Below are 27,036 nucleotides of genomic sequence, written 5' to 3' on the forward strand. Positions count from 1 at the left end.
GTGAGGGGGAGGTTTTAAGAGGTAACAAAACATAAAATTTGTTTGAAAATATACTGCGACATCTTTCTGAAAGGCGTAATCATAATTATTAAACGATTTGAGAGCTCTAGGTGTCGTATTCTCAAGGAACCTGGTTATTTTCAAGGGACCACTCTATCATAGTAGTACCGAAATTTGAATATTTTTAATGATCTTGTGAATCATTTTAAAGAAGCCTGATTGCCCACGGGAATGACCCCTCACTGATCGATTGAGATGAGTTTTCCTGTTGGATTGAATTGTTTGCAGAGGCACAAGATGCGCCATGTACATGGCACAAGTTCGTTGTATTGATTTTCCACAAAATTCCAATAAAGCCGAGTTAAGTTCTGTTTGAGGTTTGCATCGTCATTAAAATCAGTTTTTCGAGAAGGGTCCAGGATTTTTCGAGGTGGAAGGGGGTGGCGAATTTTCAAAAAATTATCGAAAATTTGACGACCTTTTTTTTAGATCGACTAAACTGATTTTCCGATGCTCCTAAAGCATTTAAAAGACCCTATTTTGGCCAAATTATGTGTGCCGCAGGCAAATTTTGGAAAAAGAACGGGTCAAATAAGCCATTTTAGGGCACGTTTTGGAAAATTCTGATAAAGAAATGCGTTTTTTTTTGGCGCGCACTCCCCCTCAAAATTAGTAAATATTGGCGCCATTAGAAAAAATTTAGGGTCGATCGGCCAAAAATGGATTTCTTAAAAATACCAAAGGGGGACCCTTTGGGTCGGCAGGGGGTCGAGAAACCTCCGTAACCCCCCCCCCCCCCCCCCCCAATCCGCCCCTGATTAAAATACTGCTAAGCTTCTAGGTTAAAAGAGAAAAAAGAGCTGACATTAAAAAAACTTGAAATAATTGCCATATTTAAGACTCAAGAGAAAGTGATTTTAAATAGTTTCAAGTAGGCGTGAAGTTAGATTACCAAATGCTTTGAATTACAAATTGATAAAGTATCTTTTGATTATTTATCGGACCGGACCGTGTTTAGCTTTTTGTACCGCATTTTTGAAGCAACGTATTATTACCAAACTAATTAAACTGCATTCTGAAGTGGTTATTTTTTCAGACTGCGTCTATGTGTTAAAGTTTTGTCACCTCTCTTTCTGAGTCAAAATTTACGTGTTGGATTGGTTATAGCTGAAAAGATTTGAAAAATTACGAGTAGATTGCTTGCCGAAGCGTTTATTGTACTAGCTTAGACGGTCGATAACCAGAAAAGAAAGGCAAAATGCCCGCCGGAAAATCAATGAATGTCAAAGTGAGCTCCATGGAGTCGGAAATGGAGTTCTCGATCACCCTAGCTACCACAGGAAAGCGACGAGCATTTAAAATAATGAAATTAGAACTAATTTACTTCCCGCTACCCACTTTTTCACCAATCAATCTAAGCTTTATTTGACTAAATCTAAGAAAAATCAAATAGAAAATTTTATTGTCGAGTTTAATATTAGTAATCTGCTAAGCAAAAAACATTAAGGTAGTTCAAATGTTGACAAATAGGTTCCGTTTTTAACATTAGGTTATGGTATTTGTGATTTATATGGATTTAAATGCTCATCAACGCTTCAGGGAAACAGCTATTCGAACAAGTAATCAAGACTATTGGTCTTCGAGAGCTTTGGTATTTCGGTCTTAGCTTCATAGACAATACGGGCCAAGAGACGTGGCTGAAACTGAACAAGAAAGTGAAAGACCAAGACCTCCCGAAAGACCTTGATAAGTTGGAATTCAACTTCAGAGCCAAATTTTACCCTGAAGACGCAACGGACGAGCTGATACAAGACATCACAGTGCATCTCTTCTTTCTTCAGGTAAGTTGATGTATTGTAAACTAATAGCTTGTACTTGTGTAACGATGAAGTCTCCGCCCATTTTTTAAAATTCAACTTCAATTTTTGCCATAACTGGTTTGTGAAGCTATTTTTTTCTTGCTATTGAGTAAATACTGTCTTCTTGTATCAAGTTTGTTAAATGAAATTGTCTTTGAATGTTTTTTTTTTCAGGTCAAAGAGGCCATTCTAAATGACAGCATTTACTGCCCACCTGAGGCAGCTGTTTTGTTGGCGTCATACGCAATGCAGGCCAAATTCGGAAACCACCAAGAGAAACACGTTGGCGACATAGAAAAAGACATCGAGCACGGGAAGGTGTTGCCGAAAAGAGTGAAGGAACTTCATCCTAATTTTTCTTCGGAGGATTGGGCCAAGAAAATCAGTGAATGGCACGCTGAACACAAAGGTATACATTTTAGCCGTGTACAATCCTGGTCAATTTGAAAGAGTGCTTGGAAAATTTAGGCTCTCAGTATGAGAAGTGAGTTTAAATGAATTTGCAAAAAATGGGGAAACAGTTGAAAAGAATGAAGATGAAATCTATTAAAAGCGACTATCCAAAGCATTTTTGGTCGGAAAAACAGGTTAGAGCAATATATGAAAGTAGTTTGTAGTTACGCTTGTTCTCTTTTTATTATACGATTGCGATTAGCAAGCGCTATCAAATTGGAGTATAGACTTTTTTCGGGTTAACATCTAGTTTAACAAAATCATGCGAACCACTTATGATGCTGCTATGCTGCTGACATGCTCAGTTTTATGAAAATTCAAATTTAACTACGAAAAAAATTAGCAACAAGAACTCCGAACGATGTTACAATTGATAAAGTGGAAAAACGAAAAAAAGGTCTTTTGAAAAGACCTTTTTTTCGTTTTTCCACTTTATCAATTGTAGCATCGTTCGGAGTTCTTGTTGCTAATTTTTGAGCTCCATGGTGCTTTCATCCTATAATTGTTGCGTCGCAAGTGGTGCGAATCGCAGCTTCGCCTCTGTGTAAGTTTGGGCTTTTGGTCATTGAATTATTTGTTCAGGAATGATTAGAGAAGACGCGATGAAAGAATATTTGAAAATTGCTCAAGACTTGGACATGTACGGAGTTAGTTACTTTTCCATCAAAAACAAAAAGGGCACTGATCTTCTACTGGGAGTGGATGCCCTAGGAATAAATGTGTACGAAAAGGACAACAAACTCACGCCCAGAATCGGGTTCCCATGGTCCGAAATCAGCAACATCTCATTCAGTGGCAGAAATTTCACAATCAAACCCTTGGACAAAAAGGCCCCTGATTTTGTACTGAGAGTTGACAAACCGAAAACTAATAAAATTATTCTGGCTATCTGCATGGGAAACCACGAGCTGTATTTGAGGAGGCGAAAGCCGGATACGATCGAAGTGCAGCAAATGAAGTCAGAGGCGAGAGCATTAACCGAAAAACGACAGGCCGACAGGGAACGTCAGGAAAGGGAAAGGAGGCAGTTGGAAATAGCCGAGCAAAGGGCACGAGAGTTGGAAGAGAAGTTGCAACAAGCGGAAATTGAGAAACAGAAGCGTGAACAAGAACTGAAGGAAAGCCAAGAAGAGAATTCGAAATTGAGAAGTCAGCTCGGAAGTGTTCAGGCGGATATTGAGAACATGGAAAGGGAGAGAGCGGAGTTGTTGGAGGAGAAAGAGAACTTAGCCCAGAAGGTCTCGGAGGGAGAAATGACGAAAGAGGAATATAACAGGTTGTTATTTTAAGTGTGAATAAATCAGTCGAAGTGAGTGCAAACCAGCCGAAAGTTTTGTCAGTTGTGTAGAAATAATCGTTGTTTTCGTATCTGTTTCTTAATTTTTCATGAATAATCTCTATTTACTGTGTGTATTTGGCTGGTTTATATTCAAGGCTGAATTGTATGCGACTAATTTTTCCTCGCTTTTCCCCCCATTTTTAACTTGCTCTCGAAACTTTAGCGCGACATGGATATTCGCATATGCTCCTATATTAACAGTATTAAAGCGTAAGATATGGAATTTTTACTTAGAAGATTTTATTTTAAAATTAGTAATGGAAGTGTAAGTTTGTTGAGGTTTGGTGTGCATGACTTGATTAGTTATCTTCAACTCTTTCTTCTTCCTTTGCTGGTCAAAGCTTGATCCGAAAACTTAAAGTTAATTGAATTATCATGCTCCCCTTTTTGTTTTTTCTTCTCGTGTTGTTTAATATCTTTTAGGTAAACAAGGGTATTGCTCACAGTATAAATCATCGGTGAATGACTTGTGCTATTGATTTACTTTTAGTTTTGTGATAGTTTGTCTGGTGAGTTTTCGAAAAACGTTGTTGTTATTTGTGGACTATTAAATAATGTTGTTCATAGGAGGATGATCGAGATTCAAGAGGAGTACAAACATGTGCAGGAGAGATTGGACAACAAGGAGCAAGAGGCAGAAACGCTAAAGGAGAGCCTCACGCTCACGAAACAAGAAAAGGAAGCCGAGCTCATCAAATACCAGGTGGGAATCAAACAATTTCATCCATTTGTAACTGCCCATTAAATTGTCTGCTAGGATGGTTTCCGTAATCTTACTAATTCGCTGCATCAGCATTTTTGAAGCCAATTATATAGCAATCGAAGTTTAATCAGCTTCAATGCCATGCTTTTGAGGTAGCTAATGCTCGTACTTTTTCATTTCAGTTACTTCGTAGTTCAGACTCTTATATAGGTCATGAACTTTTTACGTCCTTTTTTGATCTTTCGCAGCTTAACTATTTGATCTTTTTAACTTGAGTTCATTTCCTTTGTTAATAGGAATGCAAACTCCACTATCGAACAGGAAAATTGAAACAGTCAAGAAAAACGTGATCGACTTCTAATTTCGAAAGTGGATTTTAGTTTTCAGATTTCCCAGCGGAATAAAAACTTTATGATCTGATCCAGTTTTATCAAATGAGGTTAATTTCATCAATTCGTCAAAAAAGTGCCAGTCATAAATTGTTTTTGAAGTTTAAAGAGCCGTATGTTTTTTGTTTGAAATACGAAAGCTGAAGTTTTTCAAAAAAAAATTCTATTTTTTTTCGGTTAATTGCGTTCATTGACTTTTTTTAATTTGTCTGTTGGCTGAATTTTTCTGTTTCTTTGCGTTCATTGGGTCTTTATCAACTGCCTGTTGGCTATCTTCGTAATCTTACCAATTCGCTGCATCAGCATCTATTGAAGCAATTTACGATATAGCAATCAGTGTTAATCGTTTTCAATGCCTTGCATTGGTGGTAGCGAATGCTATTACATTTTCACATCAGTTTTTTGGTCATGTTATCTATTCGCTGTATCAGCATCCAATTAATCAATTTACGATGTAACAAGTGAAGTTAAATCAGCTTCAATACATTTTATAGCCTTTTTTTTTCCGTTATCCTACCAATTCAATGTATCAGCAGCGAATAAAGGGAACTTACAATATAAGTTGAAATTTAAGCTGTTTCAATGGCTCGCATTGGAGTTAGCGAGGTTTTTTTTGACTAGCATTGTTTTTTATTGCGCTTGCGTTATCAAATCGGAATATAGACTTTTTCGGGTTAACAACTAGTTAACAAAATCAGCTGAAATACTTATGATGCTGCTATGCAGATGACATGCTCTATTTCTTGAAAAGACAAATTTAATTCCTGGGTGGTTACTTGTTACTGCTGGTATATGATAAAACTAGAACTCAAACCATTGTGTGTATAATTAAAGAGTTTCGATATTAATTTTCTGCGAATGTTTTTTCGATTTCATGGTTGACGGCTTAAGCTCTGCCGGTTTAGATTTGAAATTCCAAAATCCACTTTGCACAAGGTATTTATATAACTATCGTAGATCCAATGAGGGCGGTACATGCAATTTTTTTCTATTATGATTTTTTGAGGAAAATTTTCGCTGAGTTCCATATAATCGACTGTCGACTTTATTTCAGTAGGCTTATTTACCGAATTTTTTTCTTTAAATTTCAGACAGTGTTCATGAAATAGAGCATGTCATCTGCATAGCAGCGAATGTTAGGAAAATTGAAACAGTCAAGAAAAACGTGATCGATTCTAATTTCGAAAGTGGATTTTAGTTTTCAGATTTCCCAGCGGAATAAAAACTTTATGATCTGATCCAGTTTTATCAAATGAGGTTAATTTTATCAATTCATCAAAAAAGTGCTAGTCATAAATTGTTCTTGAAGTTTAAAGAGCCGTAAGTCCATATGGTTTTTGTTTGAAATACGAAAGCTGAAGTTTTTGAAAATGAAATTCTATTTTTTTTGGTTGTTTGCGTTCATTGACTTTTTTAAATTTGTCTGTTGGCTAAAATTTTCTGTTTCCTTTTCTTTCATTGAGCCGTTTTCAACTGTCTGTTGGCTATCTTCGTAATCTCACCAATTCGCTGCATAAGCATCTATTGAAGCAATTTACGACATAGCAATCAGTGTTTTCAATGCCTTGCATTGGTGGTAGCGAATGCTATTACATTTTCACATCAGTTTTGTTGGTAATGTTATCTTTTTGCTGTATCAGCATCCAATTAATCAATTTACGATGGAACAAGTGAAGTTAAATCAGCTTCAATACATTTGATAGCCTTTTTTTTTCGTTATCCTACCAATTCAATGTATCAGCAGCGAATAAAGGGAACTTACGATATAAGTTGAAATTTAAGCTGTTTCAATGGCTCGCATTGGAGTTAGCGAGTTTTTTTTTACTAGCATCGTTTTTTTATTACGCTTGCGTTATCAAATCGGAATATAGACTTTTTCGGGTTAACAACTAGTTAACAAAATCAGCTGAAATACTTATGATGCTGCTATGCAGATGACATGCTCTATTTTTTGAAAAGACAAATTTAATTCCTGGGTGGTTACTTGTTACTGCTGGTATATGATAAAACTAGAACTCAAACCATTGTTTGTATAAATATAGAGTTTCGATATTAATTTTCTGCGAATGTTTTTTCGGCTTCATGGTTGAAGGCTTAAGCTCTGCCGATTTAGTTTTGAAATTCCACTTTGCACAAGGTATTTATATAACTATTGTAGATCCAATGAGGGCGGTACATGCAATTTTTTTCTATTATGATTTTTTGAGGAAAATTTTCGCTGAGTTTCATATAATCGACTGTCGGCTTTATTTCAGTAGGCTTATTTACCGAATTTTTTTCTTTAAATTTCAGACAGTGTTCATGAAATAGAGCATGTCATCTGCATAGCAGTGAATGTCGAAAATTGAAACAGTCAAGAAAAACGTGATCGATTCTAATTTCGAAAGTGGATTTTAGTTTTCAGATTTCCCAGCGGAATAAAAACTTTCTGATCTGATCCAGTTTTATCAATTGAGGTTAATTTCATCAATTCATCAAAAAAGTGCTAGTCATAAATTGTTCTTGAAATTTAAAGAGCCATAAGTCCATATGGTTTTGTTTGAAATACGAAAGCTGAAGTTTTTTCAAAAAAATTCTATTTTTTTTGGTTGTTTGCGTTAATTGACTTTTTTTAATTTGTCTGTTGGCTAAATGTTTCTGTTTCCTGGCGTTCATTGAGTCTTTTTCAGGTGTCTGTTGGCTATCTTCGTAATCTTACCAATTCGCTGCATAAGCATGTATTGGAGCAATTTACGATATAGCAATCGGTGTTAATCGTTTTCAATGCCTTGCATTGGTGGTAGCGAATGCTATTACATTTTCACATCAGTTTTGTTGGTAATGTTATCTTTTTGCTGTATCAGCATCCAATTAATCAATTTACGATGGAACAAGTGAAGTTAAATCAGCTTCAATACATTTGATAGCCTTTTTTTTTCGTTATCCTACCAATTCAATGTATCAGCAGCGAATAAAGGGAACTTACGATATAAGTTGAAATTTAAGCTGTTTCAATGGCTCGCATTGGAGTTAGCGAGTTTTTTTTTACTAGCATCGTTTTTTTATTACGCTTGCGTTATCAAATCGGAATATAGACTTTTTCGGGTTAACAACTAGTTAACAAAATCAGCTGAAATACTTATGATGCTGCTATGCAGATGACATGCTCTATTTTTTGAAAAGACAAATTTAATTCCTGGGTGGTTACTTGTTACTGCTGGTATATGATAAAACTAGAACTCAAACCATTGTTTGTATAAATATAGAGTTTCGATATTAATTTTCTGCGAATGTTTTTTCGGCTTCATGGTTGACGGCTTAAGCTCTGCCGATTTAGTTTTGAAATTCCAAAGTCCACTTTGCACAAGGTATTTATATAACTATCGTAGATCCAATGAGGGCGGTACATGCAATTTTTTTCTATTATGATTTTTTGAGGAAAATTTTCGCTGAGTTTCATATAATCGATTGTCGGCTTTATTTCAGTAGGCTTATTTACCGATTTTTTTTCTTTAAATTTCAGACAGTGTTCATGAAATAGAGCATGTCATCTGCATAGCAGCGAATGTCGTGATCAAGAAAAACGTGATCGATTATAATTTCGAAAGTGGATTTTAGTTTTCAGATTTCCCAGCGGAATAAAAACTTTATGATCTGATCCAGTTTTATCAAATGAGGTTAGTTTCATCAATTTATCAAAAAAGTGCTAGTCATAAATTGTTCTTGAAGTTTAAAGAGCCGTAAGTCCATATGGTTTTTGTTTGAAATACGAAAGCTGAAGTTTTTCAAAAAAAAATCTATTTTTTTTCGGTTTATTGCGTTCATTGACTTTTTTTTAATTTGTCTGTTGGCTAAAATTTTCTGTTTCCTTGCGTTCATTGAGCCTTTTTCAACTGTCTGTTGGCTATCTTCGTAATCTCACCGATTCGCTGCGTAAGCATCTATTGAAGCAATTTACGATATAGCAATCGGTGTTAATCATTTTCAATGCCTTGCATTGGTGGTAGCGAATGCTATTACATTTTCACATCAGTTTTTTGGTCATGTTTTCTATTCGCTGTATCAGCATCCAATTAATCAATTTACGATCGAACAAGTGAAGTTAAATCAGCTTCAATACATTTTATAGCCTTTTTTTCGTTATCCTACCAATTCAATGTATCAGCAGCGAATAAAGGGAACTTACGATATAATTTGAAGTTTAAGCTGTTTCAATGGCTCGCATTGGAGTTAGCGAGTGTTTTTTGACGAGCATTGTTTTTTTATAACGCTTGCGTTATCAAATCGTAAAATAGACTTTTTTGGGTTAACAACTAGTTTAACAAAATCAGCTGAAATACTTATGATGCTGCTATGCAGATGACATGCTCTATTTCATGAAAAGACAATTTTAATTCCTGGGTGGGTACTTGTTACTGCTGGTATATGATAAAACTAGAACTCAAACCCTTGTGTGTATAATTATAGAGTTTCGATACTAATTTTCTGCGAATGTTTTTTCGGCTTCATGGTTGACGGCTTAAGCTCTGCCGGTTTAGGTTTGAAATTCCGAAGTCCACTTTGCACAAGGTGTTTATATAACTATCGTAGATCCAATGAGGGCGGTACAAGCATTTTTTTCTAATATGATTTTTTGAGGAAAATTTTGGCTGAGTTTCATATAATCGACTGTCGGCTTTATTTCAGTAGGCTTATTTACCGAATTTTTTTCTTTAAATTTCAGGCAGTGTTTTCGATATTGATCAGACTCTTTCATCATTTTTTGAATGCCCATAGTCAACCCCACTAAGGCCTCTTGTGAAATCTTTAATAGATTTCAACTAATTTTGAAAAACAGATCTTGTTCGAAGTTCTGTTTGCATCATGTTGCTTTCATCCTATAATTGTGGTTTCTCAAGTGGTGCAAAGCTCAGCTTCGTCTCTGCGAAATTTATCAGTTAATTAAACTGATAAAAATGATAAATAGATAAGATTGATAAGCTTCGAGAGATTGATTATCTAAGTTTGCCTGCAGAACTGTTGACCCTTGTGATAAGCAAGTGTATTGCAATCGAGTACTAGACTTTTTTCCCGTAAACATTTATCCACAGGATCACTTCTAGAGGATCTTCACGTCTAGTTTTAAATATTATTTTAATTTTGTGGTACTAATTTTTATCAACCTAATCTGTAAAGCATGGATTTAATTTTGATTGTATTTGCTTACTATATTTGAAAATTCTATAATTTGTTATTTTACCACATCTGATTTTGAATAACTTCGACTTATTTTTCAACTAAATGGTTTCAGCTGATGTTGCATCGGCTTAGCCCACTTATATTTTGTATTTTCGTCGACAAAATCAGGTATTATGAAAATTAATGGGATGGGGTTTTTTGTTTTTACTTTTTTGAGACGCTTTCGATTTTTTTTCACATTTCAACCAAAAATTTTAGTTCATTAGAAACTACTCTACCGAAATTCGAAGAAAGCGTATCAATGAAAAGAGCGTCTACTCTCCTGTGTGCTAGCATAATCCAAGTGTCTGGTTGTACTTTATCCTACTGTCTACAGCCTTCGAAAATGTCTGGGGGGAATGTTTGACCCATATTTTTGGATTTTTTTTTGCTTTTCTCAAAAAATACTCTCAAAAATTTTTTTGGGTTCAATCGATAGAACGCGTTATAGGAAGCTTACCTGCATAGCGGCTACGCCCAAATTTTTCTTCTAAAAGTTTTGGCTCTCGGAAAAATCAATAATTGGTTTTTGTACCGTCTTTTGAAGCTATGATATTTTTCGAAAACGAAACTCTCAAATCTTGAGTTTTTGCGTTCAATCTTATTAACAGATTGTGTGAATCTTTTCTGCTCAAGCGGCTACGCCCAAATATTTTTATACAATAAGGTATGATTCGCAGAACAGTCAAATTTCGTGATTTTTTGATTATTTTTTGTCTTGAAAACTACCCCGCCAATTTTTAGGTTAAGTTTTCAAGTTCAAACGCGAAACCCGGTTTTTTCCACAGGATCACTTCTAGAGGTTCTGCACTTCTAGTTTTAAATATCTTTTTTATTATTTGGTTCTAATTTTTATCAACCTAATTTGTAAAGCATGGATTTTGTTTTGATTGTATTGTTTAAGCGGCCACGACCCGACCTTCACATTGTAGAAAAAAAAGTGATAGATTTAAGAAAGTGTTTGAACTTCTGACCGTTTTTTAGGAAATTTTTTATTTTCGTCGAAACTATTCTATCAAATTTGAGATAAAGGGTTCAATCGAGAGAACTGGTTGCGAGAAATTTTCCTACAGAAGCGGCGACTCCGTTTTTATGAGGAATATTTTATGTATTTGGGAAAATAGCAATTTCTTCAAAAAATTTTAATTCTTATTTATTTTAGTAGAGAAGCAACTAAGGTTTCGGGCAAAGTCCAGTTTTTTAAATAATAAATTTCATCCAGCATGAATAAAACAAATTCCAAAAATCTCAAACAGCTACCTCTAAGTTTTACTTGGCCCCTAGTCTTCTTGTATTGAGTAAACGAACGTTTTGGTTTCTTTAGTTTTTTTCTTCAACATTTTTTTCCACTTAATTTGTGTTGTTATTTTTGTTGTATCGCAAGTGGTGCGAAGCTCTGCTTCGCCTCTGTGTTTTATTAGTTCAGTTAGCTAGTTCTCTTGGGTTCATTAAAAATTCTAACTGCTTTTTGGCTACGTTTTAGTTTGTGCGTATGTTCCAAATGTCGTTTCATCAAAATGGAAATAATTTTGTGAGCGCTTCTCGAATTTGATATAATATTTAAGCTTGCGATGAGTGAGAGCTATTAAATTTGCGCCCAGATTTATGAAAACGTTGCGCGAAATAGGACTCCACCAGGCTGGGGCGGAAATTCGAAATTTTAAAACGTATCAGTAACTTTTGTAGTATGCTTGCTAATGTTGGTTTGATGATTCTTAATGCTCAACTTTTATTACTTTCGCTTGAGTGTGTTAAGGTGTGTTGCTGCTCCGCATATATATGCAGACTGTTAGCCAAGAAAAGTAAGATTGTTTTGTGATTCAATTAAGCGTGGTCGGTCGATTTTAAAAGCAAACTGAGTTTGAAACACCTCATGAATGTAAGCTCAGTTGATTCTATTTTGTAGAAGAGGGGTATGCTTTTTATGTATCGCGTGCTATAACATGCAGCAATATGAATATGTTATGTTGTAGTTTCCAATGCCTTGATCTTAGAGTGAATCTGGGATCAACTAAAAAGTTGTTAATCGATTCAACTAACTATCATCGTTTGATGCTTTGATTGTGACGGAGTTTCCTTTGTATTTGAAACATTTTAAAGAAAACTTATAAAATTTAAATTGAAGCTAGCTGAGAGTAATAATGACCGGTTTCTAAAAAACGAATCGATAGAAGTAACGCCTCTGTTATCTTCTGTTTAATCCTTGGTAACGCTGGTTTGATCCTGCCGCAATGCCAAGACGACGGTAATGCAATCGGCTTTTTGCTTTAAAAACCGCTCTACTCAGACAACTGCTAAATTTAAGTATTTACTAAGGTCGATGAACGTAGTGATTATTTTTTCCCGGGAAAAGTCTTAGAATTTGTTCACACTTCGTTTCAGTCCACACATTGTTCACACATTTTGTTGGTCTCTGGTTCTGTAAAGTTATTTAAATATACAGTAAAAATTGGAAAAAAACGTCTTTCAGAAATTTTTGTAGTAATGGTTTTACATTTAAGAGTAATGAATGTAGTGAAGACTCTTATATAGGTCTTGCTGATTTTTTTCTTGCTGACTATAGGTCTTGCTGACTTCAAGAAAAAGTCTTAAAGTTTGTTCACGCTCAATTTTGATTTTTCGCAGTTTGACTTGTGGTTTCGTTTTAATTTCAGTGCATTTCTATTGTTAAAAGGAAGGCAAACTCTACTATCGAACGGCAAAATTGTTAAGGTCACGAAAAACGAGATCGACTTCTAATTTCGAAAATGGAGATTAATTATCAGATTTCCCAGCGAAATAAAAGTTTTAATTATTGATCCAGTTTTCTCAAATTGGGTTAATTGTAACGAAAAGTGTACATCATAAATTGTTCTACAAATTCGAAGAGCTTTCGGGGCTGCTATTTTTTCCTTGAATTACAAAAATTGAGTTAAAAAAAACAAGTCAGTATTTTTATCTGTTAACTTGCTTGCATTGACTCTATTCCACTGTCTGTTGGCTATGATTTGACGCGGTTTTTACATGCACAACTGAGTAAAAAATTTAATTCAGATGTCTAAGTAAGCAGTTTTACAAGGTTAATTAACAGGTTTCAGATTCGTTGAACAAAAAGGATACTGTCTACATTTTATCTTTTTATAATTACATCTGTTTTTTTTTGCTAGGAGGAGATGGAAAGGAAGCTAATGGAGGAAGAGGAAAGGAAACTAGCTTTAGAACAGCAGGCGTCCCAGTTTGCGGACGAGAACAGGAAGCTGCAGGTGCAAGCGCAACTGGCAGAACAGCTGAGGAAGCAACAGCTGGAAGACGCTCAGGCCAACCAGCAACAGTTTAACTACTCAAGGCCAACGTCAACTGTCAGCAACTCAGGCTAGTGCACCTCCCCTGCCCTTATTCATATTTGTTCATTTTTTGTTCAACCAATTTTTTTCTTTCACTTGGTTGACTGTGACAGACAGGTTATTGAAGATCAGCGATCTTGTATCCTGTCTACTCCGAGCCTAATACATTATTTATAGTTGCGATAAGCAAAGTTTTTTCGTTACAACCTTTGTTTAGAGAATGGCTAAAATAAGAAATTTCACATTTACTGAGGTGCGCTCATGGATAGTACTGCCTTTGTAAGTGAAACATGCCAGTTGTTTTGATATATACGTAAGCATTTTTGAAATTTGAGCCTTATTCTTTGCCAAAAATGTTTGTTAGATTTTCGGCTTTTTGCTTGTCGGTTTAATTCTCGGCTTTTATATGTTTCTATGGCCCATTACGGGTTACATTATCTGAGATTCTCGAAAGCTCAAAATTAATGTCACAGACTGTTGAAAAATTAAACCTGGAAAGCTCTCGTTTCTTTTGTAACTTTGGTCTAAACCTTTGCTACTACTCGTTGACCGATATGGTCTATTTATCAATACACACTTTGTACAAGTAATTGATTTTTTCCATTGCTTTCTAGTCCATACTGTTTGGAACGGTAGCTGTTTTAAATGATAGACTGAAATTTGGCACACCGGATATGCTATTAAATCAGAAAGTCTACTTTTATCATCAATTTTTTTTATTGTTTTTGCTCAAAATTTCGAGTATAGCTTTGAAGTGACAACTTAAGTTGTTGTTTATCGCTATTTTTTCTTGTACGCTTGTTTGTTTTCCTTTCGTCTTGCATCATCTAGTTACAAAATCCAATATTAAAATTTAAGGAACGTAGTTTAGACTCTTATATAGTTCGTGATGATTTAATGTTTTTTTTTATAGGAAAAGTCATTAAATTTGTTCACGCTCAAATTTGATTTTTGGCGGTTTGAGTTTTTCTGTTTACGAAGGCAAGGCAAAGTTAAAAGGAAGGCAAAGTTTGTTTGTTTTAAGTTACTGTAAATGGTAGATTGAGGACAAGAGCCAGAAAATTTTTTTGCTTAAGGGGTTAGTAAATGCGATTTACTTTAAATTAATTAAAAAGTGTTACTGGCCGTAGTGAAGGAGTTTTTCTCGAAAGTTCATCTTTCTTTTTTGGAAACTTGATTTCTTGAAATTATACTTGTAATCTTAGCGATTAAGTCTTATTGTTTTTTATAAACAGGAGTATGTGAACGCATTTTTAAATGCTCTACTGTGTGCTTTTTTTCCCATAACCAAATAAAAACCTAAGAGGTGTAATAAATACATGTGAGTCCATTGGTATTGTTTTAGAGTAACAATGATAAAAATGGATGTTAAATCAACGCTTTTATGTTCGCTGAGTCTTTTTTTCAGTTCTATGTATTGCGTTTTTGGAACAGGTTGATAGCACAATGTTCCTAATCAGTCGTGCCCTTGTACACGGCCTCTAGTATATTTGTGATATATATCAATAGCGGATTTAGGGGTGACCGCGGGAATTCAACCCCTTGACCACCCAAAGAATCCCCACATTGGGTATATTTTTGGAGATCCATTTTTCGCTAAATTAACCTTTAATCTATCTAAAAGCGTCTCCAACGTCAATATATACTGAGTTTGAGGGTGAAGCGCGCCGAAAAACACGATTTGTATATCAAAACATTTTTTTGCCCATTTTCAAATCTGCCCGTTTGTTTAGCCCATTTTTTTTTAAATTTGCCTGCGCCGCAAAACGTTTGCTCTCACAAAGAATAATCCACCCCCCCCCCCTCGAAAAAATTCTAGATCAGCTGATCTATACAATGGTTTTGAACAAGGGTTTGACACTAAAAGCCTCATTACAAAAGCTATTAAGCTTGAGATTTGTCGTTCACAAGCGAAAAGTACCTAAAAGAAAGGTGGCATTAAATCATTTTTATGCTCGCTGCTTGTTTTGTAAATTTCTATATATGAAAAATATTATTTATTTTCTGTTATTTGTAGGTGATGCAAACAACCATCATCAGGCGGAGGACCACATTGAGGATGAGAACGAAGTGGCAACTTTTTCTTCGGAGGGAGTGAGCAACATGGACTCAGAGCTCAACAGGGTTACCGCTGTCGCACAAGACAAGGTACGAAATATCATTTCTGCTTCAAAGTTAGTAACTGAATGTAACATAGACAAAAATATAAGCTCGCTATTCAAGAGTTTCTCATTTTGCCCTTGCGATTAGAAATGGTATTGCAATCGGGTACTAAGTTTTTTTCCGCGTAAATAACTTTGTTCAAAGGACCCATCTCTACTCCTGTGGTACCTTGCTTCATAATGAATTCAAGTTTATTAGTGTCTCCGGCACACTTAGCCTGGAGGTAACGAATACACCTGGGACGGCTGAGCTCCGGGGTTTGAATCTGACCAGGACTTGTTTTTTTTTCAAACGGAAAGTATTAAATAAAATTGTCGGTCTAATATTTTTTCATAGTTTTGCCAACTCGATATAGTATTTTTTGAAAAAATTTTTAATCGACTTAACTAGTTTCGTCTGATTTTATATCGACTTAATGGCCTCTTACTGCGTCTTTTGATGTCCGAAAAAAGTTTTTGTTAGCGTGTGTATTCTGATGGGAAGGGGGACTTAAAAATTTGTTATTTGTTAAGAATTTTTTTCGGCATCAAGAGTTTCTGCTCAGGTATTTTTGATTTTGTTCCGATGCTAGTTTTGTATTCTATCGTCTGGGCATGTTTTTTTGAAAACTATCGTCTTTCATTCTGTTAGATTTAGTTGTATGTATAGTTACGATTGCGATTAACAAGCTTAATCAAATCAGAATATAGACTTTTTACGGGTTAACAAACAAATTTAACAACATCACTGAATCATTTGTTCGGTTAGAAATTGTGCTGCATTGATAACTGCGGCAAGCTTGCTCAATTTCGTGAAAATTCAAAATTAACTACTGGTTACGAAAATAGTAGACGGCTGAGGCCCTAGCTCGAAACAGGTCAGCACCTATTTTTTTAAGCCCAAATTATTCAGTACAAAAAAAATCATTGGCCTTATCAACTCATTTTGTCTTTCACGAGCAAAAAAAATTGTATGTGCGTGTGTGTTTTGAGGGTAAGAGGGACTTAAACCTTTTATTAAAGTTAAATTTTTTCCTGCTTTTCGGCTTATTTGGTTCCGGCCTTTATTATATAGGCTTAGTGGCCTCATATTGTTTCATTTGGCGACTAAATAAAATTTTGAGTGACTTATTAAGTTGTTAAAAGTCTTATGTCTTGTTGATTTTTTTTCGGGTTAAAGGATTTCTGCTTCGGCTTTGTTACCGCTTGGTAAATTTTCCTCCGATGCTTATTTCACATTCTATTTTCTTGGCATGGTTTTGTATCAAAACCAGCCTTTTTCATTTTGATAGATTAGTTATTTCGACCATTTCGGAAATTTTTTTGCCTCTGTTGCATAAAAGGTCGGTATTACTTTTTTGCTGATGTTTTTATGGCTGTCGATTAAGCTCTCGGTTTTTTTCCGAATTGTGTGAACCATTTTGCAGTCAGTACATATATATTTTTCGTGGATACTATTTGGACAGTACATGTTTCTCTTCCATAATGACTTTCTGTGCATGTGCGTGTTTTTGGCTACTTAAAATTTTGACTCTTGTTTCCTCAAATTGGGTTAGTTAATCAAAAAGTGTCTATGATAGAAGATTAATGAATTTCAAATAGCTTTCAGGCGATACCTTTTTTCTTGAAAATAATCTATCTTTAATATATTTAAATGCGACTGCCTATCTCTCTATGTGTAAGCTATGCCATATGTCTCATGCTTAAGCTTTGAGAAATGAACGAAGTTTTGCACGTTTAAGCTATATCGTATATTGCAGTTCTTAAAGTATTCAGACCAAGGCAGGGCGAGGAGCAGCAGGGTAGGGTAGGGTGAGGAGCTGCAAGGCAGGTTAAGGCGAGAACCAACAAGGCAGGGCAGGGCGAGGAGCAGCAAGGCAGGGCAGGGCGAGGAGCAGCAAGGCAGGGCAGAGCGAGAAGCAGCAAGACAGGGCAGGGCGAGGAGTCGCCAGGCAGGATAGGGCAGCGCATGGCAGGGTTGAACAGCGCAAGGCAAGGGTACGCATGCGACAAGTGGCAAGGCGGGGTAGGGCTCAGTAGGGTCAGTGCTGGTTACGACAATGCCGGTTACAGCAGCGCAAGGCAGTGTGAGGAGGGGCAAGGCAGGGTGGTGCAGCGCAAGACGGCATGGTACAGCCAGACAGGTCATGGCGAGGAGGTGCAAGGCACGGTAGGGTAGTGCTAGGCAGGGCATCCATCTATCAAGCCATCTCCCATCCCTTCATCTATCATCTAGCCACTCATTCATCCAGCCAACTACCTATACATCCATCAAACCGTTCGTTCATCCAGTCGTTTATCCAACCATCCATGTATTAAACCATCCATTCATCCATCCACCCATCTAACTAGCAATCCATTCAGCTGTCCATCGCCCATCAGTGCAACCAGCCTGCTTTCCATCAATCGCCCAGTCATCGGTTTTTCCAGCCAGCCATGCATCCATTCATCCTTCCATCCATCAAATCAGCCATCCATACATCAAAATATCATCTGTCCATGCAACTTCCAATCCATCGAGCCACTACACATCTAGCCACCCATCTTTCATCCATGCAACCAGCCATCCATCTATTCAATTATCCATCGATCCAACCAGTCATCCATCCGTTTCGCCAGCAAGCCATCGGTCCATCCATCTACCCATCCATCGATCCAAGCATCAATTCAGTCTATTATGCATCCACCTTTCCGTCCACCCATCCATCGTTTTATCCAGCTATTGATAAGGCCATCCCTCAATCTAGCCATCAATCCACCCATTTATCCAGCCAGCCATACATCCTTCCAGCCATCCATTCATCATTCAGGCGTCCAATCCATTATGGATATTTGCTGTCCTTTTTCAGAATCAGCTTTTGCTACAGAAGGCTGCTAACAGTTTTTAAAACAATCAGGTTTTTTTAATCAATGACACGGTCTGTTAGCTATATTCGTTGCTTTCTGTGCTACTTGCTTAGCTACCGGTTACTTCTGTTTTTTGAATTGGGGTTCGTCTTAATAAAATGATTCGGAGCATTTTTCGTTCCTTTCAACTTCTACTGCCGATTTTTTGGTTTCTCTAAGTTTGACAGTCAGTCCAATCAAAAATATTACTGATTAAGACGCTTCTAAATCAAATTAGAATGCGGCTTATTGTCAAAGTACATTTCAATCAAAAAACCGTCTCGCATTCAATTAATCCAGCTGTTATGTTTAAGTGGCACCTAACAAAGCCGCTGGCCTTCTGATCTAAATCATCTGACATGGTGCTATTAAACTTAAAACTTGCTGGCATAAATTATCAATTTGCTCCAGTTATTTGATGAATATTGTATTATTTGTCTGATACAAAATTAGAAAATGAAATGAAATTGAAAAAATGTAGGTACTATTACTATTTGCATCTGTATTCAGTGACACTTTAATTTTTGTTTGGCTGATCGCGTGACAAGAATTTTTGATACTTGGTCTTTTTTACTTTGACGAAAGTCATTTTCAGTCACGCATCGTCGTATAGACGATGATTGTGTTGAACAGAATTTGACCAGAATTGTATCGAAGGGATTTTATTGTCCATTTTAAAGTCAAATTGTGTATATTATTACAAAAACTAAGAAAAACATTTAAGAAGACCAAATAAGTAAGTTTAAGATAATTCGGAACAGTTTTAGTGCAATTATGCAGTTATAGTCATAAAATATTTTTGAAATGAATGTAAATCAATTTTTTAGAACCATGTCGCCAAGTTGACAGCCTTTTTTTAAATGTTGGCAAAATAAACGCTAGAGCTGTTTTTAGAAAGTAAATCTACGTTTGTTGTATTACTTAAAAATTCATATATGAATCAACAGTATTATAATGAATGCTTCTGAAGCATAATTCGGATTCAGATGCAAAAAAATGATGCAAGTTATTCCGAATAGAAATCCGTGATGTAGAATAATTAAAATGATTATTTAGGAGATGATCTACAGTTAGTGTGAAAAATTGACTGTGCACTCTCAAATTGAACTTATGGAGGCAGTTATAGTTTAAATCTTTGGTACAAAGTGTCGACCGGGTCACCGTCACTGCTGAAAAGTAACGGTGTGACGAAGAATGGTCAAATTGTGAACCTAGTTGCAAAAAAAGACCCCGTAGGGGGATGGATGGCGGATTTGGTAATAATTTATCCGTTTGTTTGTTCAGAGTCTGAACACTAAGCTGAAGGAACTGTCGAATGACCTGAACTCAGTGCGGGAACAGAAGCAGTTGTCTGACAACGACAAGATCCACCAGGACAACGTGAAGAAAGGACGGGACAAGTATAAGACACTCAACCTCATCCGAAAGGGAAACACGAAGAGCAGAGTGAACGAATTCGAGGCCATGTGAATCAGCATCAGGAAGCAGCATCATAACCATAATGAAAAAAAAAACATGTGAACAACACGTGAAAAACAGAACAAATTACAAGACATACACTTGATGATATTAATAATAACCTAATCTTATACAGATAAAAGGATATTGACTAATGACTAAAGCAAAATTACGATAGAAACACACAAAACATGAAGATAATTGTTAGATTTTTCCCTGTAACCTGGTGATGCTAAATCTCGAGGTTCGATTGATACTTGACAAATTTTTTGTTACAATGGGCGGCCAAGTTTTGATCAAGGCTTTTAAATTTCACCTATGCGTTTTTTGAGGAGGGAAAAATCGTGAAAAAATATGTTTCTATCGTTCAAAACACGACGTGTTATCATATACCGTTTGGTTTGTCGTGAGTGTTTTTTGTGCGATTCCGATTTGATTTGATAGTCTAACACGAACTAACTAATTTCTTCTTTTGCGCTGTGATTAATTATTCGATCCTATCTATTCTCTTCGCTTTTGTTACTATATCTCCTTGGAAAGTCTTATTGTGATAAAGGTTTTCGTGAAATCAACATTTGGAAAATTTGAATAATATCTATTTCTACTTTCTTGAATCAAACTTTTCTTTGTCAGAAGAAATTCTTTTTTTAGCTGAAATTCTGAAACCTGTTGTATCATGTCAGGAAGTGGAATAATTGCGTGTGTGAAATTTGAACATCTCACAACAAGTAATTGTATTATCTATCAATCGATGCCTGTGCTATCAGTTGTTTAAAACAGACCCATTTTGGCGCTCTTTGAATACAATGGTCCTACATGAGCAACCAAAACTCCATCCATGTGATCGACTCATCTTAATTGAAATCATTAGTTGTTCATTTTAGCCTCAAAACAAGAAGGCGAAATATGATTGACGCGACAATTCAAACTTAAATATACAATTTTTTGTAATGCGTTCGCTCCGTGCAGAAAAAATATTCCAAAACAGAAGTATTCGAAAAACATACTGAAATTTTGGTTCGAGAAAGAACTGCTTTTTGGAACTTAAATAAAACTTAACATCGATCTTCAACTACTTGTTAAATCTTTAATTGAATTTTGTCGCGTCAAGTATGCCTGGTTTGGCCTTAAAACCAAAATGACCTTAATAACATCTGACCTCGATCACCAAACCATACGATTTACCACACCTACTATACAAAAGAACCCATTAAATATCCGAATAAATTATTTGCTACTTTACATGTAATGAGTGGGTGGTCTTTGCTAGAAAACATAGTTGATTGAATTAAATTTTACATGCGATTTGAATGGCCTTAGTGTAAAACGAAAGATGGTAAATGTTGGTGACGCTTCAGTTAATCATAGTAGCTTCTCTACTCGTCTATTTTTGTCTCAGAATTTCTATCTTTTTGATACTATTTCCAATGCCGCTATTTCCACTCTTTTAAAATATTTTATTGCTACAAATATAGAACAAAGATAGGTTGTAATTCATCTGCAGCGTGAATAAAATGCATCTGGTATGAACGTTTGTTCCAAATCTGTTCAAACATGATTCAATCGGTCTGACCTGCTACGATAGAATCTAGTTCATCTTAAAATTGAATTGAATATTTTCAAATAGTGGTTTGTTTACAGAACCCGTTCAACTGTCGTTCACAAAGTTTACAATTAGACCGGTCTCTTTATTTTTTAAAACATCAAGTATCTTACTGCATAGCTCATCAACTTGAAGATTTTCATTTTTTGCAGACCTCGAGAATAACATTAACATGACATGAACACCAAAATTTCATTTGCTTCAATCGAGGCTAAACATTAGATGACTTATTTGCTCATAACTGAAAATCTTGATGCTAATCTTAGACATCGGATTAGAAAATGAAAGACAGAAACTAAGAAGTATGCAAATCGTAGGTTGGATCGAATTGGTTCATGTTGGTATTGATAATAAATATTACGAATGATCAAACCAACTTGGTATGTTGTCACGAGTAAGATTTATTCTGAGTAATTGCGAACCTTTTGGAAAAATAAATTTCTCGATGAATTGTTCAGCGGAGTTTCATGCATTGCATTGTTAATCTTGTCCATTTTAGTCATCAATATAGCGATAAATAATCTGAAAAATCTGACGTTTAATAGTTTGAAAACTCACCATTATAAGTTTATACGACTATTGAAAAGTACATAAATTTAGGAATTGAGTTCTGATTAATTTCACTTGACGCAAATGTGTTAGTTACCAATCAAACCTTCAGTTAGGTGCAAATGTGTTATTTTTACTGAATCCAATCCAAACGTATCCTAAGCCAAATGCCCTCCTAGCATATCCCCAGGCAGTGCTGTTTCCATTCTTACCCTTTTGTGGCCTTCTATTCCATTAATATATCATTACCAGTTTATAATGCTATGATAACTTATTAACTAATAAGTTTCGGTATTTTTGGTTATTTTCAGTTCTGCCCTTTTTTGAAGCACATTTTGATAAATTGACCCAATCAGTTTGCGAATTGGACGAAATGTTTTTGAGTTTAACTAGTGTATAAATTTTTGAGACAACACAAGAGTTTCTGATCTAGATTTATATATCCAAGAACAAAGTACAAAGAACGCTTGTGAATTGTCTTAAAGTTCTGACTTTAATGTGTAATTAGTTTCTACAGTTAACCGTTGAAATGTAGAGTGAAATGCTCAAATTTGGTGTTAAGAGTTCGATTTATTATTGATAATTTACAGTTTGTATTCTAAATTTTTTATAACCGAAGTCAAATTTTTAGGAAACATGTAGTTCTGTTAAAGTGTTTGAAGAGAGCGCAGAAAAATGAGGGTAAAAATCACATAACGCATTTTCTTGCATTTTATTACGCCATACATGATTGAGCGGATTATCAGATTAAAGACTTCTCGGTCGTGGTCCGATCGATATTTTGAAAAATCCAAAAATTTGTCGAAAATTTTCCCTTTTTATGCCATAATAATAGATCATGCCGTAAGATAAAAACATCTATATTTTTTCTAGGCTAGTTTTCAGTCCTTCCTACATGTACATAAACAACAAAAATTTGATGAACAAATTCAACAAAATGATTTTTCATTTTTTTTTTGAAAATTTAGATTGAAACTGTTTGTGCTACTTGCACAGCAACCGGCTACTTTTGTTTGCGTATTCGATTAGTAAAAAATTACCATTTTTGGCTGTGATTTTTTCTGAATATTTAAATGCTACCCATTGACATTCGCTGGGATTTCTGGCTTCGAAAATAGTTGATTTTTTATACTTTCCTTGCGTCGACCAAAAATTTTTTGAGCTCTCCTAAAAACACTATAAAGAGCTTTTTTGCTTAAAATATCTTCAGGCGAGTTGTGAAAACAATAGGTCAATAAATTTTTTCGGCAAAACTACTTCTAAAAAACAATGCTAATATTTCAACAATTTTAAGTGGTATTGAGAATAATGAATAAATTAGCAGCGCTCTCCAATGCAATGCATCAACAGAAAATTACTTTTTAAAAATGAATTTAGCGAAGTCTGCCCGGTTGTTTAATTAGAATAGCGAATGGCAGAAAATTAGCATAAACTTAACGGTACACATGTAGAAACCTTTTTTTGGATTTTTGTTGGATGATACATCTGTTCGTTTTTAAATGTTGACGGTGAAATTTTTATCAAGCTTGTGATGTTAAGTTGTTTTATCCCAATAATTGGTAGGTAAATCTGACTTCGGGCTTGCTATCCTGAACCGATATTTGATTGTGTTCAATGTCATTTTGATAGCATTCATCCAGGGGTGAATCTAGGATTTTCTCGAGAGGGGGGGGGCGGATGTTCAAAAAACTTTCAATTTCAAAAAACTTTCAATTTTTTAGCTTAGGTCGAACAAATTGATTTTCCGAGATCTCCCAAGGCACTAAAAAAGACCCTATTTTAGTCAAATTTTCTGCGCCGCAGTCAAAAATTTGAAAAACAGCAGGCCAAAAAAATCGTGTTTTTTTGGCGCGCGCTCCTCCCTCAAAAAATTGTATTTATTAGCGCCAAAGGCGCCTTTGGAAAAATTTTAGGGTACCTCGCCAAAAATATATATCTCAAAAATGTACAAAAGGGGACCCGCTGCTGTACTAACTAGATTCTTCTCAAGCAAATCTTTGATTTTTAATTTGCCGCTTATTTTTGTGTCTTGTCCAATTTTAATCGTAATAGCTTTCCTTACTCTGTCTGTGAAATCAATCATATAAAGTAAACAATAAAACAGGTCTTTTTACTGAACCCTGACCACTCCGCACTTCAGTTTTTTAACACTGGAATTTTGCTTGTCAAATACAGCGAATTGTTTTCCAAAAGAAAAATATTGTTTGAATAATTCATGCATTTTACCTCTTGAGCCGTATTTGTAACATTTTTGCAGTATAACTGAAAACTTTTGATAAATCTTAAAAAATGTTATGCGTTGGCGCTTGTTAATGTTTGCATTCTATAAAATTTTCAAACTTTTCATTTATTGCATTATTCGTAGACCTTTTATTTTAATATCCAAAGTTTGACGACTAATTTTTTGTACAGAATTTAGCAAACTTTTGAATAGTTTCGTTTCAAAACTTCCGTCCAGAGTTTATAGAAGTGAAATAGGACGGTAATTGAAGCGAATTGCTTCACTGCCTCCCTTATGAATAGGGATAAATTCATTAAACATCAAGATAATCAGTAACACTAATTTCACTAACCTCAACTGCTTAATTAAAATTAGCAAAGTTGAAATTGCTTGTGATTTTTGTTTTACCATGTTCTCTTGTAAAAGCAGTCGCAATTGATGTAAAATTTACACTCAGCAGGTCTAATTTTTCCATCAGTTCTTCGCCTTGCACTGTGCTAGCGTTGATATCAATTTTGAAGTCACCGCTAAATAATTGTTGCCTCAATATCAAATAAAGAGCCATAATAATGTCCTTAATTATATCCTCAAACTTTCGAGTTGGCGGTTTTTAATTGTTTAGTTTTATGCCAAATTGTGTTTTTGGTTTTCGGCAATTGAAGTTTCTTTTTTATCAATTTTGTTTCATTTTTACAATGAGTTTCTACACTTTCTCCTTTTCCTCTACTTCCGTTCAAATGGCAACAAGAGTTGCATTTATGATTTCAAAAAATTGAAAAAATATAGGACATCCAACTCCTCGCAGCAATTTGTGGTTGTCACATGACAGCTACCGAAAAAAAAAACGAGAAATAATTTGCCAGAATCTGATAAGAAATGCTCCGAAAATTGTTTCAAATAGCAGTCAATTATCATAATAACTTGCTTACAAGGCGTTTAGATAGCTTATTTGTTTCATTACTAACAAATTTTTTAGCTAATAATTTAAATCGTTTGGTGCAAACAAACCCTCCGTGCTCTGGTTGATGGACCTCAGGGCTTCGATTTTGACCAGGATCTATTTTTTCTGCGAATTGAAGTTTTCCGCTTAAGAAGTATATGTAGTACTATCTTTTGGTTACCTGTCATTTTGCCCCAAGTCAACTTGTCCCAGCCCAACTTGTCCGATTCCAACTTGCCCCAGATGACAACTTGTCCAATGCCATCTTGTCCCATATAATAAAAAATGAAACTTGCCCCAGATTCTTTGATATCCTCGTAGAACATAATGTCGGCATAAAAATGTTGAATAATTAAGCTTAAAACAAAATGCGGAATCATTTAAACATGCGCTGAATCAAAATGAGTTCAAAGCATGCATGAACAAAATGAAAGCGGCAAAATTTCAATGCAATTTTCATGTCGAGTTAAATATTTCAAAAGGTTCATTGCTGATTTTGTAAGCTTCTATAGCATAGTTAATAGTGCTCAACACTCTTAATCAAGAAGTCAAAAGATCAAAACTTGAAGTCAAAAAATTTTAGTATGAAATCGATGAAATGGAAAACTGCAGGTACTGCCTCGCCCCTTAAACCCCCCTACACTTGGTAACCCAGAATAGGGGGCGGAGTGAGGGAAAGAGCAAAATTATTGCAGTATTGGCCTTTATCATCTCTCAAAATTTGGACCCTGTACGATAGCGGTGATTTTTTAAGTGGTGATTTTTTAAAAATCAATTAAAAATTCAACAAAATGCCGACAATTAAGTGGAAATTATGCAGACAATTTAAAAATTACGAAAGAGTTAAATGCGCTAGTGCATAAAATAGTCAACAACAAGGTCTTTGTTGAAATTACTAGAAGTGTTTTGGATTTTTTCATGAATGTCCCGATATTTCTCCCTAAATATATGGGTGGCTCCCTTGAAATAATGCTGTCACTCCAAGATGCCAACCTTCAACGGCGTTTGTCGTTCGTATCAAGCCTTCCGCTGCTTCTTGGGAATGGTTCCAGAGACTCATAGGGAATAACGGTTGCCTGCTGTTCCGCCCTATTGTTTCGCCCTTTATATAATTTCTCTGAAAGTATGAGGCAATTTCGTCAATTTTATCTGACAGGCATTGCTCAAGATCTAATCTGTCCACCACAGGCTCAATCTCCTCAATGTCGTTCTCGAACGATTGTTACACTAAATCAGTTGGAACAAAACTGAGAGCGGGTATTAAACGCAGTGCCAAGCTTAGCTCACAGTTGTTTTCATAGGCTTTTTTAAGCCTAGCTCGTTAATTTTTTTCGAAAAAGGCCTGTCTTTAATGATTGGCAAGGACAGGACCTAGTTCTGTTTCTGGCGGTTAAAAGTTCTGTTTATTGCTGCACGACTGGGCAAGGACAATTGAACAGCTTTCTCATCAGTTACTTCCTGGAGACAAGTGGCAATTATACTACTATTAACAGGTACAATTTGCTGCCTGGCCTCTTTTTTCATTTGATGTATGATCTGGTTTGCCTCAATTTTCCCAGGTCTAACATCGTGGCTGTGCTCATTTTTTGTTGAGACAAGTTCATCTCCTGCTGTGACGGTGAGCATGCGGCATTCGTGTGAACTGTATCTTGCGCATCTCCAGTGCTCAGTAGTTTTTGTGGTCTGCTTTTTTGTGAAATCATGCCCGTCAATAATTAGCGTTCGTTTGTTTCGTTGAGATATTCACCACGTAAGTTGACTCATAGTATTTATATTGAAGTATTTATGTTGAAGTTTTTATGTGGATGTTTAAGAACGAAATGGTAAACAATGAAGCAAAATGAGAGAACAGCCGTGTTTCATTTTGTTTCAAAGGCGCTTATTGTAGATTATTGTCAAAGTTTGGCTTGTAATTACCAAAAATTATGGTTTTTAGGCTCAGCATCGAATATTTTCGATTAGAGTCTTTTGTTATC

The 27,036-nt window shown here is 35.5% G+C and overlaps 3 protein-coding genes across 6 annotated transcripts in view; 2 read left to right on the forward strand and 1 right to left on the reverse strand.

The window, feature by feature from the left end:
* Positions 1–27,036, reverse strand: part of LOC134854909 (dynein intermediate chain 2, ciliary-like) — a 512,182-nt gene that overhangs the window by 107,621 nt on the left and 377,525 nt on the right. The window lies entirely within an intron of this gene.
* LOC134854908 (protein arginine N-methyltransferase 5-like) overlaps positions 1–27,036 on the forward strand; it is a 568,964-nt gene that overhangs the window by 4,388 nt on the left and 537,540 nt on the right. The window lies entirely within an intron of this gene.
* Positions 1,066–21,194, forward strand: LOC134854920 (radixin-like). The gene is made up of 8 exons (XM_063871320.1): positions 1,066–1,337; positions 1,597–1,841; positions 2,034–2,268; positions 2,895–3,588; positions 4,219–4,354; positions 13,086–13,290; positions 15,280–15,410; positions 19,574–21,194. The coding sequence occupies exons 1-8, from the start codon at positions 1,259–1,261 to the stop codon at positions 19,757–19,759; spliced, it is 1,911 nt and encodes a 636-aa protein (XP_063727390.1). The 5' UTR covers positions 1,066–1,258; the 3' UTR covers positions 19,760–21,194.

Source organism: Symsagittifera roscoffensis, chromosome 9 (assembly GCF_963678635.1).
Source record: "Symsagittifera roscoffensis chromosome 9, txSymRosc1.1, whole genome shotgun sequence".
NCBI lineage: Eukaryota > Metazoa > Xenacoelomorpha > Acoela > Convolutidae > Symsagittifera > Symsagittifera roscoffensis.

Coding starts and splice junctions, on each gene's coding strand:
- LOC134854920 (XM_063871320.1), top strand. CDS start 1,259: ATGCCCGCCGGAAAATCAATGAATGTCAAAGTGAGCTCCATGGAGTCG. Junction 4,355..13,085: donor CCGAGCTCATCAAATACCAG/GTGGGAATCAAA, acceptor TTTTTTTGCTAG/GAGGAGATGGAAAGGAAGCT. Junction 13,291..15,279: donor GTCAACTGTCAGCAACTCAG/GCTAGTGCACCT, acceptor TGTTATTTGTAG/GTGATGCAAACAACCATCAT.